Genomic DNA, 23,244 nt, shown 5'->3' with positions numbered 1-23,244 from the left:
CCGAACACAGACCCTTCCCGCCCTACCGCCGCCATAGTCACCGTCGTGAGTTCCCCTTCCCCGGGGACGGCCTCCAACCTCTGGAGCCGGACACTGAGATATACTCAGCCTGGGCCTCTGAAATCAACTGAGCTTGTTGTGGGCAGGGAATGGGTCTGTTTAGTGTCATAGTGGACTCTCCAAAGTGCTCACTACAGTGCTCTGCACACAGTAAGCACTCAATAAATAATAATTATAATGGTATGTGTTAAGCGCTCACTATGTGCGGGGCACTGTACTAAGCGCTGGGATGGATACAATCAAATCAGATTGGACACAGTCCCCATCCCACATAGTGCTCACAGTGTCAATCCCCATTTTACACATGAGGTCAGTGAGACCCAGGGAAGTGAAGTGACTTAACCAAGGTCACACAGCAGATGACTGAATGAAAATACAATGGAATGAATCTGAGGGTTTACTATCCAGAATGGCAGTTTATGGCCTTTGGCTCTTTGAAGTCCAGACCCTCCCATTCCCTACCTTTGTCTCACCTCTCCCAACCCCCATCCCACCTTTATTTAGTGGTATTTGATAATGATAATAACAATAATAATAGTAATAACGATGGCATTTGTTAAGCGCTTACTATGTGCCAAGCACTTTTCTAAGCGCAGGGGGAGATACAGGGTAATCAGGTTGTACCACGTGGGGCTCACAGTCTTAATTCCCATTTTACAGATGAGGTAACTGAGGCACAGAGTAATTAAGTGGCTTGCCCAAAGTCACACAGCTGACAAGTGATGGAGTCGGGATTAGAACCCAAGTCTTCTGATTCCCAAAACCGGGCACTTTCCACTGAGCCAAGCTGCTTGCTATGTATCAGGCACTGATGATGATGGTATTTGTTAAGTGCTTACTACACACCAATATAAGCCCTGGGTAAGAAACAAGCTAACCATGTTGGACCCAGTCCCTGACTCACATGGGGCTCACAATCTTCATCCCCATTTTACAAAAGAGGTAACTGAGGCACAAAGAAGGGAAATGGCTTGCCCAAAGTCACACCCCAGGTATATGGCAGAGGTGGGATTAGAAGCCAGGCCTTTTTTAAAATGTATGGCATTTGTTAAATGCTCAGTATGTGCCAGGTATTGTCCTAAGCACTGGAGTAGATACAAGTTATTCAGGTTGGACATAGTCCCTATCCCAAGAAGGGCTCTAAGTTTTAATCCCCATTGTACAGAGGAGGAAACTGGGGCCCAGAGAAATGAAGTGACTTGACCAAGGTCACAAAGCAGACAAGTGGCAGAGCTGGGACTAGAACCCAGGTCCTATGACATGCAGGCCTGGGCTCCTTCCCCTAGCCACTTCTTACAATAAAAGGTCAGTTCCCTCTGGTCATGGCCCCAGATAATTTATGCAAATAGCCTTAAAATCTGCTACTCCCTCATCTGTAATTAACTTTAATTTCTGTCCCCCCTGCTAGACTGTAAGCTCATTCTGGGCAGGGAATGTGTCTGTCCATATTGGCCTCTCCCTAGTGCTTAGTACAGTGCTTGGCACATAGTAAGCGCTCAATAAATACAATTGAATGAACGAATTAATTGGAAGCACCTCAAGAGCAGGGATTTCATCTATCCACTGCACTGTACTTTCTCAAGCGCTTAGTACAGTGCCCCAGACACAGTAAGCACTCAATAAATATAACTGAATGAACAAATGAATTAGAAGCACCTTGAGAGCAGGGATCTTGGCTATCCACTGCACTGTATTTTCCCAATTGCCTAGTACAGTGCTCTGCACACAGTAAGTACTCAATAATATGAATGAATAAACGAATGAATTGGAAGCACCTCAAGAGCAGGGATTTTGGCTATCCATTGCATTGTACTTTCCCAAGTGCTTAGTACAGTGCTCTGCACACAGTAAGCACTCAAAAAATATGACTGAATGAATGAATTCATTTATTCATGTGTACTCTGCACACAGCAAGCATTCAATAAGTACGTGGGAATGAACGAATGAATCCGAAGCAGAGATCTTGGCTATCACACTGCATTGTACTTTCCCAAGTGCTGAGTACGGTGCTCTTCACAGAATAAGCGCTCAGTAAATACCATCGATCGGTGCCCCACTTGAGGCCGGGCATGGGGGTGAAGAGGACTGTTGAATCCTCCAAAAAATGGTCAATCAGGGGCTCTCGCCCACTGGGGTGGAGACAGTGGGGTTGGACTACAAGCCTTTATTTTCATGGAATAGAAGTCATTTAGACCTTAACTTCTCGTTCTGCATCCAACGTTCCTCCGACCTGCTCCTGCAACAAAGCATACGCTCGCTGCAAAGCCTGGTATTCCATGGTTAATTGTCGAAATCGCAGCTCTGTTTCTTCTCTGGCCATTCCCTGCATTGGGGAGGAGAGAGAAACAGAAGCAGGGGAAAAGACAGGAAAAAGGGAGAGATGCGGGGCGGGCACAGAAAGAGTGTCAGAGAGAAAAGGGGTGGGAAGAAAGGAGTGAAAAGGAGAGAGAGAAGAGGAGAGAGGGAGAAAGGAAAACAGGAAGAGAGAAGGAGAGAGGGAGAGAGGGAGAAAGAAAGAGGGAGAGAGAAAAGGAGGAAGAGAAAAAGGAGAGAGGGAGAGAGAAAAAGGGAAAGAGAGAAAAGGGAGAGAGAAAGAAAAAATAAGGGAGGGAAAGAAGGAAGGAGAAAGAAGTGTTTATTTCTGAGGACTTTACTTATTTGCTACAAGATTTCTCTTAAATCTTTTTTGCTGGGAACCAATTCAGGAAAAATGGAGGCAATGATTTGCCACCTCATTTCACAGAAAAGGAGAGAGTCTCAGGGAAATGAGTGATCTGCCCAAAGACACCCAAAGTTCACGCCAGAAGACTCACTTTGACTGTGAGCCGTTTTTTCCAATATGCCCAGTTCTTCCATAAAATGGGTTTTTGCTACATGACCTGGCTAGAATACTACCGGGAAACCTTCTCCTCACAATGTGTGTCCGTCTGGACAGAACACGATGTGATGTTGGAAGAAGCAAGTGACTTTTGTGTGTGTACTGAACCAAACTGCCTTCTTCGAGAACATAACCCATTCATTCTAGCACAATGGACTACGTTGCTCAAAATCAGTTTGCTCTACAAGAACAACAAAGAATCATGGTAATGATAAGGGCTTTTTTCCATATAGCACCTACAAAAAAATTCCAAAGCACTTTCACCCAAGTAGTCTCACTTTATCCTCATAACATCCTCATGTGGTAGGGAGAAGCACGTATTTTTTTTATCTCCATTTGAGAGATGAGGAAGCAAGCCCAGAGATATGAAATGACTCGCCCAAGGTCACACAGTAGGACAGTGACAGAGCTACGACTAAAATCCAGGTGTCCTGACACTGAGGCTTGTGCTTTTTCCACGAGGCCACTTGAAGTGAATAAATTAAATACAAATCAGTGAAATATAATGTGCCTCATTATCTATTCAGGAGATAATGCAAACCAACTGCAGAAAACGATTGTAACAGCAAAAACATAAGAATGCAAAGAATTGCCCTGCTGTCCTCGGGCAGGGAGAAAGATCACCTCTTCCAGGTCTTCCTCAGGAGTGCATGGGGTTTGATCTGTTCGGTCTGTCTGATAGGATATTGAAGAACCGTCAGATTCCAAGGAAACTTCATCGTCGTAACCAAAGAATGTCTCCACCACCGGCTTCTGACCAAAAGACAATGGGTTAAGACCCAAACAAAGAACAAGGGCAAAAAGCTTTCCTTTTCTTTGTAGTATTAATACCACAATTATTATTATTATTACTATACATAATAATTCAACATCTCCTCCAAGAGGCCTTCCCAGACTGAGCCCCCTCCTTCCTCTCCCCTTCGTCCCCCTCCCCATCCCCTGCCTTACCTCCTTCCCCTCCCCACAGCACCTGTATATATGTATATATGCTTGTACATATTTACTACTCTATTTATTTTACTTGTACATATTTATTCCTTTTATTTTATTTTGTTAATATGTTTTGTTTTGTTGTCTGTCTCCCCCTTCTAGACTGTGAGCCCACTGTTGGGTAGGGACCGTCTCTTTATGTTGCCGACTTGTACTTCCCAAGCGCTTAGTACAGTGCTCTGCACACAGTAAACGCTCAATAAATATGACTGAATGAATGAATGAATGAATGGTGTTAATGATGTGCATCTAGCTTTATTTCTATTTATTCTGATGACTTGACATCTGTCCACATGTTTTGTTTTGTTCTCTGTGTCCCCCTTCTAGACTGTGAGCCCATTGTTGGGTAGGGACTGTCTCTATATGTTGCCAACTTGTACTTCCCAAGCACTTAGTACAGTGCTCTGCACACAGTAAGTGCTCAATAAATATGACTGAATGATTGAATGAATGAATGAACTTACCTTTCATGATGAGCATCTCCACTTAATTATCTATTTCAATCAATGGTATTAATTGAGTGTTTACAGAGTGCATAACACTGTGCTATGGCTTGGGAGAGTATTGAAAGAAGTGTCTGTATTTTAAAAAATGTTCTCTTAACAAAATAAGAACAGCCCTGACATCTTTTTTGTTTTCACACTCAAAGCTTTTAAAAGAAATCAAATTCACTTATCCTCCAGAAGTATAGATTGTAAATTTGCTATGGTTCATCATCAATAAAATATATGTTGCATTTCTCTGAAGTGAATATTACATTTCTTTTACCTTGGGGAGCTTTGCCATTTTCTTTCTCTGTTTCCTGTACCGTAAAAGCTTATCACGTTCCTAAAAAAATAATAATAATTGAGAAACCAACCAACAACTATTCCATTTTGAAAAACATACCACCAGGCAAAATTTCAGTTCCATTGTCTAAAACCGGCCAAGAGAACAAATTTTAAAATCTGTCAATTCATTCTATAAGAAAATTTTCTAACCCAGCACATGTAATAATCTGTAATTTATTTATTTCTATTAATGTCTGTCTCTCCCTCTAGGCTGTAAGCTCATTATGGGCAGGGAATGTGTCTGTTTATTGTTCTTTCACACAGTCCCAAGCACTTAGTACAATGCTCTGCACACAGTAAGTGCTCAATAAATACGATTGAATGAATGAATGGCTGTCCATTTGCAGGGATCAGTATAGCCTCTGAACAACACGTGATGACTGGCTATTTCGCCAAAGACAATCTTTTCGGGTTCAGTGTTTTGGGAGCCCCCAAACACGTTTCAAACTTGTTTCCAAGGTTACCCCTGTTTAATCAGAAGGGGCAGAAGCTAATGGGAGAGGTCTTAGGTAAGAGAAGGGGAGGGAAGGAGGAGGAAGAGGCTGAAAGAGAAGAAAGCAGATACAGGAAATTCCCTTCAAAAGACCATCTTCCTTCCCCAGCTACGCATGGTGAAATGTGAGTTCAAAGATGGACAAAGTAGGAAAATTCTCTAAACATTTATCCAAAGTTCAAACCAACCATTTGTCTATCAGGGTAGCAGTTGAAGCAGTGTCCACAAGGACACCGCATAAATGTCAACTAAGCCACAGTCGGTGCTGTCCTCTTCAAATTCAATGGATAATACAAATAGACCAACAGAATAAAGCCTGAATGAAAACAGTCCCAGGAACATTACTAGGAAGCTGTAGGAAATCAGCACAATTCCAGGGAGAGGAGTAAAAATACACTGATGAGCTGAAAATTCAGATACCCTCAGAGCAAGGCTTAGTGACTAGAGCCAGGGCTTGGGAGTCAAAGGACGTGGGTTCTAATCCCAGCTCCGCCACTTGTCTGCTGTGTGACCTTGGGCAAGTCACTCCATTTCTCTGTGTCTCAGTTACCTCACCTGTAAAATGGGGATTAAGACTGTGAGCCCCACATGGGACAATCTGATTACCCTGTATCTACCCCAGCACTTAAAACAGTGCTTGGCACATAGTAAGTGCTTAACAAATACCACAATTATTATCATTATTATTATTATTATCTGAAGGGATGTTGGTCTTACCAATACACTCTTTACGTAGCCAGCGGTTTCAAGGGTCTAGGAAAAAAAAAGATATTTTAAATGTTACCAAGGTCAAACAGGACTAGCTCTTTAGTGTTTGGAATTGTTTGGTTATTAGATCAGGTAGGGTTGGGGAGGGTGGGGGAATGTCCTACAGGGTGACAGCTAAGACCCCCCTCCCCCAAGAGTGGATAGCAGGGGGGACTTCCCCTATAATAAGAAGCAGTGTTGCCTAGTGGTTAGAGCATGGCCCTAGGAGTCAGAAGGACCTGCATCCTCATCCCAGCTCTGCCACTTGTCTGCTGTGTGACCTTGGGCATGTCATTTCCCTTCCTTGGGCCTCAGTTACCTCATCTGAAATATGGGGATTAAGACTGTGAGACAGCTCTGCTTCCAACCTGATTGGCTTGTAGCCACTCCAGCACTTATTACAGTGCCTGGAACATAGTAAGCACTTAACAAATACCATCATTATTATTATCACCTACCCCAGCACTTAGTACAGTGCCTGGTCTAAAATAAGCATTTAATAATTACCATTAACAATAAAAGAAATCACTTTTTAAAGAAACCCTAGGAAGTATATCATGATCCCATTTGCAGAGCACTGACTTTAACTTAGTAAGTAGTGTACATAGTAAGCACTCAAATACCACTGATTGATTACTGTACTCTCCCAAGCGCTCAGTACAGTGCTTTGTACACAGTAAGTGCTCAATACGTATGATTGAATTCATTCATTAATTCAATGGTATGCATTGAGCGCTTACTGTGTGCAGAGCACTGTACTAAGTACTTGGGAGAGTACAATACAACAGTAAATGAATACCTTTAAAAGTCTGTTTTTCCTTTTCCTTGAACTTAATAGGTAATGCCAAGCACTATACTAAGCACTGGGGACAGGGACATACGCCTACCTTGGGACATTATACTCTCCCAAGCGCTTAGTACAGTGCTTGGCATAGGTAAGCGGTCAATAAACACCATAGATTGATTGACACTTCGATGGACTCTGTGCTATAAATCAATATTACCTTGGAGAGCTCATCGATGAAATTCTGCTGTTCCACGATTTGAAGTTTCAAAAATTCAACTTCCCTTTCTTCTTGATTCTGGTCAAGATCGTTCAAGGAACTCGGCCTTCTGATGGCTCCAACTCTTTGTCTCTGAGAAAAATCCAAGAGAAAACTGTGGGTGATTAAGTGAGTTGACCACACGGACTTCCGACCCTTCCGGACCACTCAAATCAGGGGGATTCTGATCCTCTTCATTCATTCAATAGTATATATTGAACACTTACTGTGTGCAGAGCTCTGTACTAAGTGCTTGGAAGGTGTAATTCAGCAACAAGTAGAGACAATCTCTGCTCATGATAGCTCACAGTCTAGAAGACTTGTTAATGTCCGGCTTTGAGTTTGTTCTCTCCAACATCACCCCACTTTATTTCTAGACTTCCCCACCCACTGAGCCCCTTATGCACATGGTCTTCACCTTTTTAGTCCATCATTGAGCACTTACTGTGTGCAGAGCACTGTGCTAAGCGCTCAGGAGAGTACAGTATAATACAGTTGGTTGACACGTTCTGCCCATAGTGAGCCTATAATCTAGAGACTGGAGTCTAGAGTTGACAGACAAACTTAGCACTTTAGTACTTCCTGCACCGCCCCCCATCACTCAATATAAATATCTTGTAATTAATTGATTATTAATTAATCATTTTATTTATTTGTATTAATGTATATCTCCCCTCTAGACTGTGAGCTCGTTGTGGGCAGGAATGTGTCTGTTTGTTATTATACTGTACTCTCCCAAGTGCTTAGTACTTGCTCTGCACAGAGTTAACGCTCAATAAACACGGTTGAATTCATTCATTAATTCAATAGTATGTACTGAATGCTTACTGTATGCAGAGCTCTGTACTAAGTGCTTGGGAGAGTACAATACAACAATAAATTAATACCTTTAAAAGTCTCTTGTTTCCTTTCCTTTAACTTATAAGTAGTGCACATAGCAAGCACTCAATAAATACCACTGATTGATTACTGCATTCTCCCAAGCGCTTAGTACAGTGCTCTGCACACAGTAAGTGCTCAATAAATTGATTGATGGACTGACTGTCCTGTCTAGAGTGCTTTATTACAGAAACAATCTCACCCTGAGGTGAGAAAGAAAGAAAGGAAAGAAAAGGAAGGAAGGAAGGAAGGAAGGAAGGAAGGAAGGAAGGAAGGAAGGAAGGAAGGAAGGAAGGAAGGAAGGGAGGGAGGGAGGGAGGGAGGGAGGGAGGGAGGAAGGAAGGAAGGAAGACAGAAAAACAAAGAAAAAGGAAGGCAGATAGAAAGAAAGATAGAAAGAAAGGAAGAAAGGAAGAAAGGAAGAAAGAAAGGAAGAAAGAAAGAAAGAAAGAAAGAAAGAAAGAAAGAAAGAAAGAAAGAAAGAAAGAAAGAAAGAAAGAAAGAAAGAAAGAGAAAGAAAGGAAGGAAGGAAGAGAGAAAGAGAGAAAGGAAGGAAGGAAGGAAGAAAGAAAGAGAGAAAGAGAGAAAGGAAGGAAGGAAGAAAGAGAGAAATAAAGAGAGAAAGAGAGAGAGGAAGGAAGAAAGGAAGAAAGAAAGAGAGAAAGAAAGGAAGGAAGAAAGAGAGCCAAATAAAAAACTGGCTTAGGTTGTGGCTTCGAGGTTATGGCTCAAAGTAGATCCAATTCTTACCCCATTTTTCTTTCAGCTCAACCTTAAGTCTCAAATGAATATAACTTCCACGAGGCTCTGTCTTACCATCTCTATGTTTTCCTGTTGAATAAACTTTAATTTATTTTCCATTCGACGTAAAGAATGGGATAAATCTTCATTCTTCCGACTGAGACGTTTGTTTTTATCCAGCAGGGGTTTGTACTGACTTTCAGCCTCTCGGAGGCGTTTCAGCTGAAAAAGCAAAGCGTTTTGCAATTAGGTGAATGAAACAATGATCCTTGTTCTGTCTGACAATGAATATCGAGAGAATTTGTGCTAAAATGCAGGCAGCATGGCCTAATGGAAACATCACGGGTCTGGGTGTCAGGAGACCCAGGTTCTAATCCCGGCTCCACCACATACATGCTGAGTGACCTTGGGTGAGTCATTTAACTTCTTTGGGCCTCAGTTTCCTCATCTGTCAAATGCTTTCCCTTTCTCTTAGCCTGGAGTGGGACCGAACTGGGGTTAATCTGATTATCTCAAATCTATAATAATAATAATGATGGCATTTATTAAGTGCTTACTATGTGCAAAGCACTGTTCTAAGCGCTGGGGAGGTTACAAGGTGATCAGGTTGTCCCACGTGGGGCTCACAGTCTCAATCCCCATTTTACAGATGAGGTAACTGAGGCACAGAGAAGTTAAGTCACTTGCCTAAAGTCACACAGCTGACAATTGGCAGAGCCAGGGTTTGAACCCATGACCTCTGACTCCAAAGTCCATGCTCTTCTCCACTGAGCCACGCTGTACTTTGCACAGTGTTTAAGTGCTTAATAGGTATCCATCAACATTCCTATTACCACATACTCCTACAAATTGGAGGTCACTATATATGGCATTCAACCATCACTGGATTCTCTGGCTCCCAAGTACCCTTGAATGAAGAGTGAATCCCTAGGCATGGAAAGGAAAAGGACTTACGTTTTTTGCTCCATTCCCTCTGCACCTTTCCAGGGGTTATGATAATAATAATAATAATAATGGCATTTATTAAGTACTTACTATGTGCAAAGCACTGTTCTAAGCACTGGAGAGGTTACAAGGTGATCAGGTTGTCCCACGGAGGGCTCACAGTCTTAATCCCCATTTTACAGATGAGGGAACTGAGGCACAGAGAAGCGAAGCGACTTGCCCAAAGTCATACAGCTGACAAGTGGCGGAGCCAGGATTAGAACCCATGACCTCTGACTCCCAAGCCTGGGCTCTCTCCACTGAGCCACGCTGCTTCAATATTGATAAACTTTCAATATTCCGGGTACCTCACAAGTCAGGTACATGAGATGTGTGTGGCTTGCTAGTCTACAACTCTTAAAATAATAATAAGAGTTGTGATATTTGTTAAGCGCTTATTGTGTGCCAGACACTGTTCTAAGTGCTGGGGTGGATACAAGCAATCAATCAATCAATCGTATTTATTGAGCGCTTACTGTGTGCAGAGCACTGTACCAAGCGCTTGGGAAGTACAAGTTGTCAACAAGCAAGTCAAAGTGAACACAGTCCCTGTCCCACATGGGGCTCACATCTCAATCCCCATTTTAGGTGTGAGGTAACTGAGGCCTAGAGACGTCAGGTCACTTGGCCAAGGTCACGCAGCAGACAAGTGGTGGAGCAGGGACTAGAACCCATGACCTTCTGGCTCCCAGGCCTGGGCTCTATCCATGAGGCCGTGCTGCTTGCTCTACCCATTGAGTGATTGCCATTACCTGATTGGTAAGAGAATCTGACTGTTGACTCCAACTGTGCCAGTCCATCAAGTGCCCTGTATTTGTTGAGTGCTTACTGTGTGCAGAGCACTGTACTGTACTAGAGAGTACGATATAACAATAGAACAGACACATTCCCTGACCAATCCAGTGATACAACCCCCTCTGGGTTTCAAGGAGCTTGCATCTTGTTTGGACCCAGGCTATTTCCGGAGCAAAAGGAGAAACTGAGGGAGGTGGGGGAGGTCACATGGATGGGGAGGTGGGGTCTGAGATGAGGCACCCCCAAATCAAGACCAGCCCGGGCCTGGGAGGATGGGAATGGTGGGCATTCCCCCCCTGGACTGTAAGCTCGTTGTGGGCAAGGAAGGTGTCTCTTTATTCTTCTAATGTACTCTCCCAAGCACTTAGTACAGTCCTCTACACACAGTAAGCGCTCATAAATACGACTGAATGATTGAATGAATGAATGGGAACGCCTGTTCCCAGGTTGCCAGCGCTGGAGTATAGGGTGGGAGGAAGACAGGGCTCTTCTCTCTTACAAGTCTAGGCAAGGGTCAATACCTGTTTATATAAATAAAAATTATGGCATTTATTAAGCACTTACTATGTGTCAGACACTGTCCTAAGCACTGGGGTGGATACAAGCAAATCTGGTTGGACACAGTCCCTGTTCCGCATGGGGCACACAGTCTCAATCCCCATTTTAAGGATGAGGTAGCTGAGGCCCAGAGAAGTAAACTGACTTGCCCAAATCACACAGCAGACAAGTGGTAATTATAATAATAATAATAATAATAATGGTATTTGTTAAGCGCTTACTAGGTGCCAAGCACTGGGGTAGATACGATGTAATCAGGTTGTCCCACATGGGGCTCACAATCTTCATCCCCATTTTACAGATGAGGTAACTGAGGCCCAGAGAAGTGAAGTGACTTGCCCAAAGTCACACAGCAAACAAGTGGTGGATCTGGAATTAGAACCCATGACCTTCAGATTCCCAGGCCCCTGCTTTACCCACTATGCCATACTGCTTTCCAAAACACCTGTATTTCCATTAATTTCTGTCTTCCTTTCTAGACTGTGAGTTCCTTGTGGGCAGAGACTGTATCTGTTTTTGTACTGTACTCTCCCAAGCACTTATTCATGCATTCATTCGATTGTATTTATTGAGCTCTTATTGTGAGCAAAGCACTGTACTAAGCACTTGGGAGAGTACAGTATAACAATAAAAAGACACATTCCCTGCTCGTAAGGAGCACACAGTGTAGTCTACAGAGAGCTTATTACAGTGCTCTGCACACAGTAAGCTCTCAATAAATACGACTGACCCACTGAACTGATTGTTGGAGCCTGATCTTGCTGGGTCCAAGGGACCCAGTGGTTTGTCAATGGAAACACCGGCTCAGTGGAAAAAGCACGGGCTTTGGAGTCAGAGGTCATGGGTTCAAATCCCGGCTCTGCCACTTGTCAGCTGTGTGTCTTTGGGCAAGTCACTTAACTTCTCTATGCCTCAGTTCCCTCATCTGTAAATTGGGGATTAAGACTGTGAGCCCCCTGTGGGACAACCTCATCACCTTGTAACCTCCCCAGCGCTTAGAACAGTGCTTTGCACATAGTAAGCGCTTAATAAATGCTATCATTATTATTATTATTATTATTTTAAAACAGTTATTGCTGCTGTCTCTCCTGAAACCATTAACTTCTCAGAACTCACCATGTCACCTCAATCCTCTCCCTCCAATAAGCCCACTCCAAATTAATGTCTGTTTCCCCCTCTAGACCGTAAGCTCACTGTGGGTAGGGAACATGTCTGTTATGTGGAGAAAGTGTCTGTTATGTGGAGAAGCAGTATGGCGTAGTGGGTAGAGCCCGGGCCTGGGAGTCAGAAGGTCCTGGGTTCTAATTCCGGCTCCGCCACTCGTCTGCTGTGTGACCTTGGGCAAGTCACTTCACTTCTCTGAAGCAGGAAGCAGTGTGGCTCAGTGGAAAGAGCATGGGCTTTGGAGTCAGAGGTCAGGGGTTCAAATCCCAGCTCTGCCTCTTGTCAGCTGTGTGACTTTGAGCAAGTCACTTCCCTTCTCTGTGCCTCAGTTCCCTCATCTGTAAAATGAGGATGAAGACTGTGAGCCCCCCGTGGGACAACCTGATCACCTTGTAACCTCCCCAGCGCTTAGAACAGTGCTTTGCACATAGCGCTTAATCAATGCCATCATTATTATTATTATTATTCTCTGGGCCTCAGTTCCCTCATCTGTAAAATGAGGATTAAGATGGTGAGCCCTATTCATTCATTCATTCGTTTTTATGGAGAGCTTACTGTGTGCAAAGCGCTGTACTTAGTGCTTGGGAGAGTCCAACAGAAAAACTTCTAGACTGTGAGCCCGCTATTGAGTAGGGACTGTCTCTATATGTTACCAACTTGTACTTCCCAAGCACTTAGTACAGTGCTCTGCACACAGTAAGTGCTCAATAAATACCAATGAATGAATGAATGAATGAACAGACAGACAGACACATTCCTGTCCACAACTAGCTCACAGTCTAAAACGACAGAGACTGTGTCCAACCCGATTATCTTGTTTGCACTCCAGTGCTTAGATCAGTGCCTGGCACATAGTATTCATAAAGTAGCTTATGGAGCCCGAACCTGGGAATCAGAAGGTCATGGGTTCTAATCCCAGCTCTGTCACTTGTCTGCTGGGTGACCTTTGGGCAAGTCATTTCACTTCTCTGGGCCTCAGTGACCTCATCTGTAAAATGGGGATTGAGGCTGTGAGCCCCATGTGGGACAGGGACTGTGATTATAAGGGGTCTGTCAGCCTAGCCCCATTTCTTGTAACTAAACCTCACACTGCTCTGTCACAGGCAAACCCTGTCATTGGCGGATAGCAATCGATTTCCCCACTGGTGACTCAGGCGCTCCAAGGCTTTTACAGTCCGAGCCTGGAGGGGTGGGAGGCTCTTTCTTTTTTTCTCTTTTTCTTTCTGTCTTTCTCTCTTTCTGTCTTTCTCTTCAGGATTTTCTTTCTCGTTCTCCCTCTCTTTCAATCCGTCTTTTTCTCTTTTCCTCTTTCTTTCTCTTCCTCTTTCTTTTTCTCTGTCTTTCTCTTTCTTTTTTCTTTCCTTCTTTCTCTTTCTCTTCCTCTTTCTTTCTGTCACTCTCTTCCTCTTTTTCTTTCTCCCTCTCTCTCTGTCTTTCTTTCTCTCTCTCTTTTTCTTTTCCTCTCTTTCTCTCTTTTTTCTTTCTCTTTCTATTCCTCTTTCTTTTTCTTTCTCTCTCTTATTTCTCTTTCTCTTTCTTTCTCATTCTCTTTCCCTCTTTCTTCCTCTTTCTTTCTGTCTTTCTCTTCCTGTATATATGTATATATCTTTGTACATATTTATTACTCTATTTATTTATTTATTTATTTTACCTGTACATATCTATTCTATTTATTTTATTTTGTTAGTATGTTTGGTTTTGTTCTCTGTATCTCCCTTTTAGACTGTGAGCCCACTGTTGGGTAGGGACTGTCTCTATATGTTGCCAACTTGTACTTCCCAAGAGCTTAGTACAGTGCTCTGCACACAGTAAGCACTCAATAAATACGATTGATTGATTGATTGATTCCTCTTTCTCTCTCTTCCTCTCTCACTTTTTCTTTTCCTCTTTCTCTTTCTCTCTCTTCCTCTCTTTCTTTCTTTCTATCTTTATTTCTTTCTCTCTTTCTCTCTTTCCTTCTTTTACTTTATCTCTCTTTCTTTCTCTCTTTCCCTCTCTTTCTTTCTCTGCCTTCCAGGAAAGAGGGGGTCACAAGCCATAACTACAATCTGGTTGATAATGTCAGCAGACTTTTCTCATGCTCTTCCTTGATTTGGTCTCAGTCTGTTTACCTCTATCTGGACTTCTAAATCTGATACCGTTGAAACGTTCTCTCTGAAATGGATGAAAAATGAAAAAGCTTCCATCGAATTGCTAAATTCTTCAGTAAGCAAACCTTAAAAATTGGAAATCCAATAGTTTCTCTCCCCAAAAGGTGCTCATTTTATTTAAACTGATTTGAACCAGAATCCAGATACCTTCTGGTGTTTTGGGGTATTTTTGAGGAAATAATAATAATAATAATTACGGTATCTGTTAAGCATTTACTATGTGCCAGGCAAACAGCAGACAAGTGGCGGAGCCGGGATTAGAACCCTCGTCCTCTGACTCCCAACCCCGTGCTCTTTCCATTAAGCCATGCTGCTTCTCTTGTGTCTGCTGTGTGACCTTGGGAAAATCACTTCACTTTTCTGGGCCTCAGTTACCTCATCTGGAAAATGGGGATTAAGGCTGGGAGCCTTATGTGAGACAGAGACTTTGCCCAACCTGTTTGATTTGAATCTATCCTATCAGTTAGTACAGTGCTTGGCACATAGTAAGCACTTAAGTACCATTATTATTATTATTATTATTACTTTCCTAAGTGCTTATTTGTTCAAACGTATTTTTTGAGCACTTACTGCGTGCAGAGCACTGTATTAAGCGCTGAGGTAGATACAAATCCACAGCTTAGTACAGTGCTCTGTCCACAGTAAGTGCTCAATAAATACTATTGATTGATTGATTGACTGATCAAACCCATTAGACTGCAAGGTCCTTAAAGGCTGGGATTGTGTCCTGTAACTTCAGTGTACTCTCCGAAGTGCTCAACACAGAGCCCTGGATCAATCAATCAATTAATCAATCAATCAATCGTATTTATTGAGCGCTTACTATGTGCAGAGCACTGTACTAAGTGCTTGGGAAGTACAAGTTGGCAACATATAGAGACGGTCCCTACCCAACAGTGGGCTCACAGTCTAGAAGGGGGAGACAGAGAACAAAACCAAACATATTAACAAAAAAAAATAAAATAAATAGAATAGATATGTACAAGTAAAATAAATAAATAAATAGAGTAATAAATCTGTACAAACATATATACATATATACAAGTACTGTGGGGAAGGGAGGTAAGGCAGAGGGGATGGAGGGGGAAGAAGGGGAGAGGAAGGAGGGTTCTCAGTCCGGGAAGGCCTCCTGGAGGAGGTGAGCTCTCAGTAGGGCCTTGAAGGGAGGAAGAGAGCTAGCTTGGCTGATGTGGGGAGGGAGGGCATTCCAGGCCAGGGGGATGACATGGGCCAGGGGTTGACGGCGGGACAGGCGAAAACGAGGCACGGTGAGGAGATTAGTGGCAGAGGAGCATAGGGTGTGGGCTGGGCTGTAGAAGGAGAGAAGGGAGGTGAGGTAGGAGGGGGCGAGGTGATGAAGAGCCTTGAAGCCCAGGGTGAGGAGTTTCTGCCTGATGCGTAGGTTGATTGGTAACCACTGGAGATTTTTGAGGAGGGGAGTAACATGCCCAGAGCATTTCTGGACAAAGATGATACGGGCAGCGGCGTGAAGTATGGATTGAAGTGGGGAGAGACAAGAGGATAGAAGATCGGAGAGGAGGCTGAGACAGTAGTCCAGACAGGATAGGATGAGAGCTTGAACGAGCAGGGTAGCAGTTTGGATGGAGAGGAAAGGGCGGATCTTGGCAATGTTGCGGAGCTGAGACCGGCAGGTTTTGGTGACGGCTTGGATGTGAGGGGTGAACGAGAGAGCGGAGTCGAGGATGACATCAAGTTTGCAGGCTTGTGAGATGGGAAGGATGGTAGTGCCGTCAACAGTGATGGGAAAGTCAGGGAGAGGGCAGGGTTTGGGGGGGAAGACAAGGAGTTCAGTCTTGGACATGTTGACTTTTAGGTGGCGGGCAGACATCCAGATGGAGATGTCCTAAAGGCAGGAGGAGATACGAGCCTGGAGGGAGTGGGAGAGAGCAAGGGCAGAGATGTAGATTTGGGTGTCATCAGCGTAGAGATGATAGTTGAAGCCGTGGGAGTGAATAAGGTCACCAAGGGAGTGAGTGTAGATTGAGAACAGAAGGGGACCAAGAGCTGACCCTTGAGGAACCCCCACAGTAAGGGGATGGGATGGGGAGGAGGAGCCTGCAAAAGAGATTGAGAATGAACAACCAGAGAGATGAGAGGAGAACCAGGAGAGGACGGAGTCAGTGAAGCCAAGGTCGGATAGCGTGTTGAGGAGAAGGGGGTGGTCCACAGTGTCGAAGGCAGCTGAGAGGTCAAGAAGGATTAGGATAGAGTATGAGCCGTTGGATTTGGCAAGCAGGAGGTCATTGGTGACCTTTGAGAGGGCAGTTTTCGTGGAATGTAGGGGACGGAAGCCAGGCTGGAGGGGGTCGAGAAGAGAGTTGGTGTTGAGGAATTCGAGGCAGCATGTGTAGACGACTCGTTCAAGGAGTTTGGAAAGGAATGGCAGGAGGGAAATGAGGCGATAACTAGAAGGTGAGGTGGGGTTGAGAGAGGGTTTTTTTTAGGATGGGAGAGACATGGGCATGTTTGAAGGCAGAGGGGAAGGAACCAGTGGAGAGTGAGTGGTTGAAGATGGAAGTTAAGGAGGGGAGAAGGGATGGAGCGAGAGATTTCATGAGATGAGAGGGAATGGGGTCAGAAGCACAGGTGGCTGGAGTAGCACTTGAGAGGAGGGAGGAGAGCTCCTCTGAGGATACTGCTGGGAAGGATGGGAAAGTAGCAGAGTGTGTTGAGAGTCGGGGTGTTGGAGAAAGGGGGGTAGTGACTTTGGGGGGGTCAGACCTGATGGATTTAATTTTATTAATGAAGTAGGAGGCCAGATTGTTGTGGGTGAGGGAAGGAGGAGGGGGAGGAACCGGGGGCCTGAGAAGGGAGTTGAATGTTCGGAAGAGCTGAGGGGGATGACGGGCATGGGTGTCAATAAGGGAGGAGAAATAGTTTTGTCTGGCAGAAGAGAGGGCTGAGTTAAGGCAGGAAAGGATAAACTAGAAGTGAACAAGGTGGCGTGGTGTTTAGACTTTCGCCAGCAGCGTTGGGCAGCTCGAGCATAAGAGCGAAGGAGGCGGACAGTGGCAGTGATCCAGGGCTGTGGGTTAGTGGTACGAGAGCGGCGAAGGGAAAGGGGAGCGAGTGAGTCTAGCTGAGTAGAAAGGGTAGAGTCGAAAGCAGCAATCTGATCATCAAGATTGGGTAGAGAGGAGAGGGAGGTGAGGTGGGGTGTGAGGCGCTCAGAAAGATGGATCAGTCAATGACTCAGTTGTATTTACTGAGTGCTTACCGTGTGCAGAGCACTGCAATAGGCACTTGAGAGAGTATTGTTGTTGTTGTTAATGGTATTTGTTAAGCGCTTTCTATGTGCCAGGCACTGTAGTAAGCACTGGGGTAGACTCACAATGTAACAACAGAACACAGTTGCTAGACACGTTCCCTGCCCACATTGAGCTCACAATCTAGAGGAGAGGATCCCATATTAATTCTAGATTATCTTCCCTAATGTTTCGTATAGTGCTCAAGTGCTCATTTCAAGTGCTTAAGAGCCTAGTAGGGTGCTCTGCACATAGTAAGTGCTCAATACATACCACTGATCGATAGGGAAGCTCCTTTGGGGAAGAGACTATGTCCGTTAACTCTACTGTTCCCTTCTGAGTGCTTACTACAGTGTTCTGCATACACAGTAGACATTCAATGATACCACGGATTGCTTGGTTGTGGGTTGTGTTTAACCCTGCAATTAGCACCAACCCTCCAATTTTTAGGTAGCACAAGACATGGACGGCACATTTTTGTGTCAAAGAAGGTCAAAATTCCCTGTATTCCTTAGAAGATGATGACATAATTAGTTTACTTCAACTTTCTGGACACTGCCCACTGGGAGCTGACAGGCGACCAAAAGTATATATTATTATAACCTAAAGGATTGAAGTTTCTCCCCTTTGTATTGATTGTGAGGCCGTTGGTGGGTAGGGACCGTCTCTATATGTTGCCGACTGGTACTTCCCAAGCACGTAGTACAGTGCTCTGCACACAGTAAGCGCTCAATAAATATGACTGAGTGATTGGAGACCCGTTTCCTTGTCTGGATTCTGCCACTCACTTGCTGTGTAGCCTGAATGACAGCAGACATTCCAGATTGGGAGAAAAATAGAGAATGACTCCACTGACAGAAATCCAATTTTTATTTTGGGGGTGCATTATTTTATTTGCTAGGGAGAAAAATAATTTGTTATACAGTTTGGGAGAAGCCCAGACTTAGTGGAAAGAGCACAGGCCTGGGAGTCAGAGGAGCTAAATTCTAATCCTGGCACTTGTCCACTGTGTGACTTTGGGCAAATCACTCAACTCATCTGGGCTGCAGTTTCCTCATCTGTAAAATGAGGATTCAATCCTATTCCCATCTACCTAGACTGTGAGTCCCATGTGGGTAGGGACTGTGTCCAACCTGATTATCTTGTATCTACTTGTATCAGAGAAGCAGCTTGGCTCAGTGGAAAGAGCCCGGGCTTTGGAGTCAGAGGTCATGGGTTCAAATCCTAGCTCCGCCACTTGTCAGCTGTGTGACTTTGGGCAAGTTACTTAACTTCTCTGTGCCTCAGTTACCTCATCTGTAAAATGGAGATTAAGATTGTGAGCCCCCCCGTGGGCAACCTGGTCATCTTGTAACCTCCCAATGCTTAGAACAGTGCTTTGCATATAGTAAGCACTTAATAAATACCATCATTATTATTATTATTACTTCAGCGCTTAGTACAGTGAATTGAGGCTCACAGTTTAAGTAAAGAAGCAGCGTGGCTCAGTGGAAAGAGCAAGGGCTTTGGAGTCAGAGGTCATGGGTTCAAATCCTGCTCCACCAATTGTCAGCTGTGTGACTTTGGGCAAGTCACTTAATTTCTCTGGGCCTCTGTTCCCTCACCTGCAAAATGGGGATTAAGACTGTGAGCCCCGCGTGGGACAACCTGATTACCGGGTATCTACCCCATTCATTTATTCACTCAATCATATTTACTGAGCGCTTACTGTGTGCAGAGCACTGTAATAAGTGCTTGGGAAGTAGAAGTTGGCAGCATATAGAGACGGTCCCTACCCAACAACAGGCTCACAGTCTAGAAGGGGGAGACAGACGACAAAACAAAACATGTGGACAGGTGTCAAGTCATCAGAATAAATAGAAATAAAGCTAGATGTACATCATTAACAAAGTAAATAGAATAGTAAATACCCCAGCGCTTAGAACAGTGCTTTGCACATAGTAAGTGCTTAACAAATACCATTGTTATTATTATTATTATTATAAGAAGGAGAACGGGTATTTAATCCCCATTTTGCAGTTGAGGTAACGGAGGCACAGAGAAGTTAAATGCCTTGCCCAAGGTCACAGAGCAGGCAATCAGTGAGAGCTAGGATTAGAACCTAGGTGCTCTCCACAATGGGGCCGAGCTGTTTTTCTCAAAGGCAGGAACTGTGCCTACTAACTCCACTGTTACAACAGTGCTTGGCACATAGTAACCACTTAACAAAAACAATAATACTAATTATGGTATTTCTTAAGTGCTTACTATGTGCCAGGCACTGTTCTAAGCACTGGAAATACCATCATTATCATTACTGTACTCTCCCAAGCACTTAGATCACTATAAATGCTCAATAACTACTGTTGATTGGTTAATGATAAATAGTAACAATAATTACAATAATTAGAGTATCTCTTAAGCCCTTACTATGTGCCAGGCACTGTACTAAGCACTGGGGTGGGCACAAGTAAATTGGATAGGACACAGTCCCTGTCCCATGTGGGGCTCACAGTCTCAATCCCCATTTTGTAGATGAGGTCACTGAGGCCCAGAGAAGTGAAGTGACTTTCCCAAGGTCACACAGCAGACAAGTGGCGGAGCTGGGATTAGAATCCATGACCTTGTGATTCCCAGGCCTGGGCTCTATCCACTACACCATATTGCTTCATGAGTTCTCCAAGGGAGTAGCTGTGGATAGAAGGGGGCCCAGAATATATTCATACACTCGGCCATTTGCCTCGATCTGTAATTCATTTTAACGCCGTCTCCAGCTCTGGACTGAAAGTTCTCTGTGGACAGGAAAAGTGTCTACCAATTCTGTTACACTGTACTCTCCCAAGTGCTTATACCAATGCTCTGCATGAAATAAGCACTCAATAAATTCCATCAACCGGATGATTGATTGCATGCCTGCATATGGTAATCTGGGGAGTAAACTGGATTTCAGGCCAAGATTTCGGACCTCCCATATAAGAGTAGAGCTGTGAGGCTTGCTTTCGCAGTGATCCTTAAGTCTGGACCACAGAGTATTTAGCAGCTGCTTTATTTCAAAATAAAGGTTCTTCTTCTGCTTCATCTGAGCTGCCTCTGTCCACCAGCCAGCCGGGGGAATCCCCTGAAATCTTGCTTCCCTCCTTGTCCGCCTGCCCAGGACGTCCACGCTGCTTCATTCATTCATTCATTCATTCATATTTATTGAGCACTGTGTGTATGACACTGTACTAAGCGCTTGGAAAGTACAATTTGGCTGCTTCCTCTGCATCCCCGAGGACCCTCCATCTGGATCCACCCCCACCAATCCTCCTCGACCTCTCAGCTGCCTTTGTCGCTGTCGACCACCCCCTTCTCAAGGAAACTTTATCCAATCTCGGCTTCACCGTCACTGTCCTCCCCTGGGTCTCCTCCTGTTCATTCATTCAATCGTATTTATTGAGCGCTTACCATGTGCTTCTCTGGCCGCTTATTCTCAATCTCTTTCACGGGCTCCTCCTCTAGGGTTAATGCTAACCTTCTGGCTGTACCTCGATCTCATCTATCGCGCCGAAGACTTCTCACCCACATCCTGCCTCTGGCCTGGAACGCCTTCCCTCTTCATATCGGACAGACGATCACTCTTCCCCCTCTTCAAAACCTTACTGAAGACCCATCTCCTCCGGGAGGCCTCCCCTGACTGAGCCCTCCTTTCTGCTTCTCCCTCTCCCTTCTGTGTTGCCCTGACTTGCTCCCTTAATTCATCCTCCCTCCAGGCCCCACAGCTCTTATGTCCATACCTGTCATTTTATTTATTTATATTCATTCATTCAATCAATTAATCGTGTTTATTGAGCACTTACTGTTAGCAAAGCACTTTACTAAGCACTTGGGAAAGTGCAGTATAACAACAAACAGACGCATTCCCTGCCCACAGTGAACTCATAGTCTAGATGAATGCCTGTCTCCCCCTCTAGACTGTAAACTGGTTGTGGGTAGGGAATGTGTCTGTTATATTGTTATAGTGTCAATCAATCAATCAATCAATCAGTCACATTTATTGAGCGCTTACTGTGTGCAGAGCACTGTACTAAGCGCTTGGGAAGTACAAGTTGGCAACACATAGAGACAGTCCCTACCTAACAGTGGGCTCACAGTCTAAAAGGGGGAGACAGAGAACAAAACCAAACATGCTAACAAAGCATTAGTACAGTGCTCTGCACATGGTAAGCACCTAATAAATACAATCGACTGACTGACCGACTGCCTCCCACCCCCTAACTGTTGGGGAGGGGATCCCTCGAGGTTCAATTCTGGGTCCCCTTCTTTTCTCCACCTACATCTGCTCCCTTGGAGAACTCGTTTGCTCCCACGGCTTCAACCCCCATCTCTACGTGGATGATTCCCAAATCTCCATCTCCAGCCCTGGCCTCTCTCTTTCTCTGCAGGCTCACGTTTTCTTCAACTTTCAGGACCTCAGGACACCTCGACCTGGATGTTCCACCAACATTTCAAACGTAACATGTCCAAAACAAAACTCCTCATCTTCCCACCCAAACCCCATCCTCCCCCCGTGTTTCCCATCACTGTGGACAACAACACCAATCTCCCTGTCTCACAAGCCTGTAACCTTGGCATTATGCCCAACTCATCTCTGTCATTCAACCCACATATTCAATCTGTTGCCAAATCCTGTCAGTACAACATTCACGACATCACTAAAATCCAAGCTTTCCTTTCCCTCCGATTTGTCACTATGCTTACCCGAGCGCTTATCCTATCCCCCCTAAATTATTGCATCAGGCTCATTCATTCATTCATGCAATCGTATTTATTGAGCACCTACTGTGTGCACAGCACTGTACTAAGAGCTTGGGAAGTACAAGTTGGCAACATATAGAGATGGTCCCTATACAACAACGGGCTCACAGTCTAGAAGGGGGAGACAGACAACAAAACAAAACATGTGGACAGGTGTCAAGTCGTCAGAACAAATAGAATTAAAGCTAGATGCACATCATTAACAAAATAAATAGAATGGTAAATATGTACAAGGAAAATAAATAGAGTAATAAATCTGTACAGACATATACACAGGTGCTTTGGGGAGGGGAAGGAGGTAGGGCGGGGGGGGGGGGGAATGGGAAGGAGGAGAGGAGGAGGCGCCTCACTGACCTCCCTGCCTCCTGTCTCTCCCCACTCCAGTTCACAGTTCACTCTGCTGCCCAGATTATTTTTCTATAAAACCGTTCAGTTCAGGTCTCCCCACACTTCAAGACCCTCCAGCGGTTGCCCATTAACCTCTGCATCAAACACAAACTTCGGCTTTAAAGCTCTCCACCACCTTACCCACTCCGACCTCACCTGGCTACTCTCCTTCTACAACCCAGCCTGCGCACTTCGCTTCTCTAATGCCAACCTTCTCATTGTACCTCGCTCTCGACCATCTCTCCGCTGACTTCTCACCCACGTCCTGCCTCTGGCCTGGACATCCAGAGCACTCTGACATAATACTCAAGAAACACAATTTCTTGGCAGGGAAGATAATGCTACTGGAACATGTCTACAAACTCCATTCTATTGTACTCTCCCAAGCGCTTAGTTCAGTGCTCTGCACACAGTAAGCACTCAACAAATATGCTTGATAATAATAATAATAATAATGATGATGACATTTCTTAAGTGCTTACTATGTGCAAAGCACTGTTCTAAGC

General features: G+C 44.5%; 1 protein-coding gene across 14 annotated transcripts in view; it reads right to left on the bottom strand.

Moving 5' to 3' along the window:
- JAKMIP3 (Janus kinase and microtubule interacting protein 3) overlaps window positions 1-23,244 on the bottom strand; it is a 199,181-nt gene that overhangs the window by 37,742 nt on the left and 138,195 nt on the right. For 11 of the 14 annotated variants that reach the window (XM_038743751.1, XM_038743753.1, XM_038743756.1 and 8 more), the window contains 6 exons: window positions 8,737-8,883; window positions 7,003-7,134; window positions 5,969-6,004; window positions 4,697-4,756; window positions 3,563-3,691; window positions 2,255-2,383 (listed from right to left, as the gene is read on the bottom strand). In XM_038743751.1, coding sequence (XP_038599679.1) covers window positions 2,255-2,383; window positions 3,563-3,691; window positions 4,697-4,756; window positions 5,969-6,004; window positions 7,003-7,134; window positions 8,737-8,883 — 633 coding nt within the window. The remainder of the gene's footprint in view (window positions 1-2,254; window positions 2,384-3,562; window positions 3,692-4,696; window positions 4,757-5,968; window positions 6,005-7,002; window positions 7,135-8,736; window positions 8,884-23,244) is intronic. The other 3 variants (XM_038743752.1, XM_038743755.1, XM_038743760.1) reach the window with 1 other exon arrangement.

Source organism: Tachyglossus aculeatus, chromosome 3 (genome assembly GCF_015852505.1).
Source record: "Tachyglossus aculeatus isolate mTacAcu1 chromosome 3, mTacAcu1.pri, whole genome shotgun sequence".
Taxonomy (NCBI): Eukaryota; Metazoa; Chordata; class Mammalia; order Monotremata; family Tachyglossidae; genus Tachyglossus; species Tachyglossus aculeatus.
The sequence above is the reverse complement of the archived record's forward strand: the minus strand, read 5'-3'. Positions and strand labels throughout refer to the sequence as shown.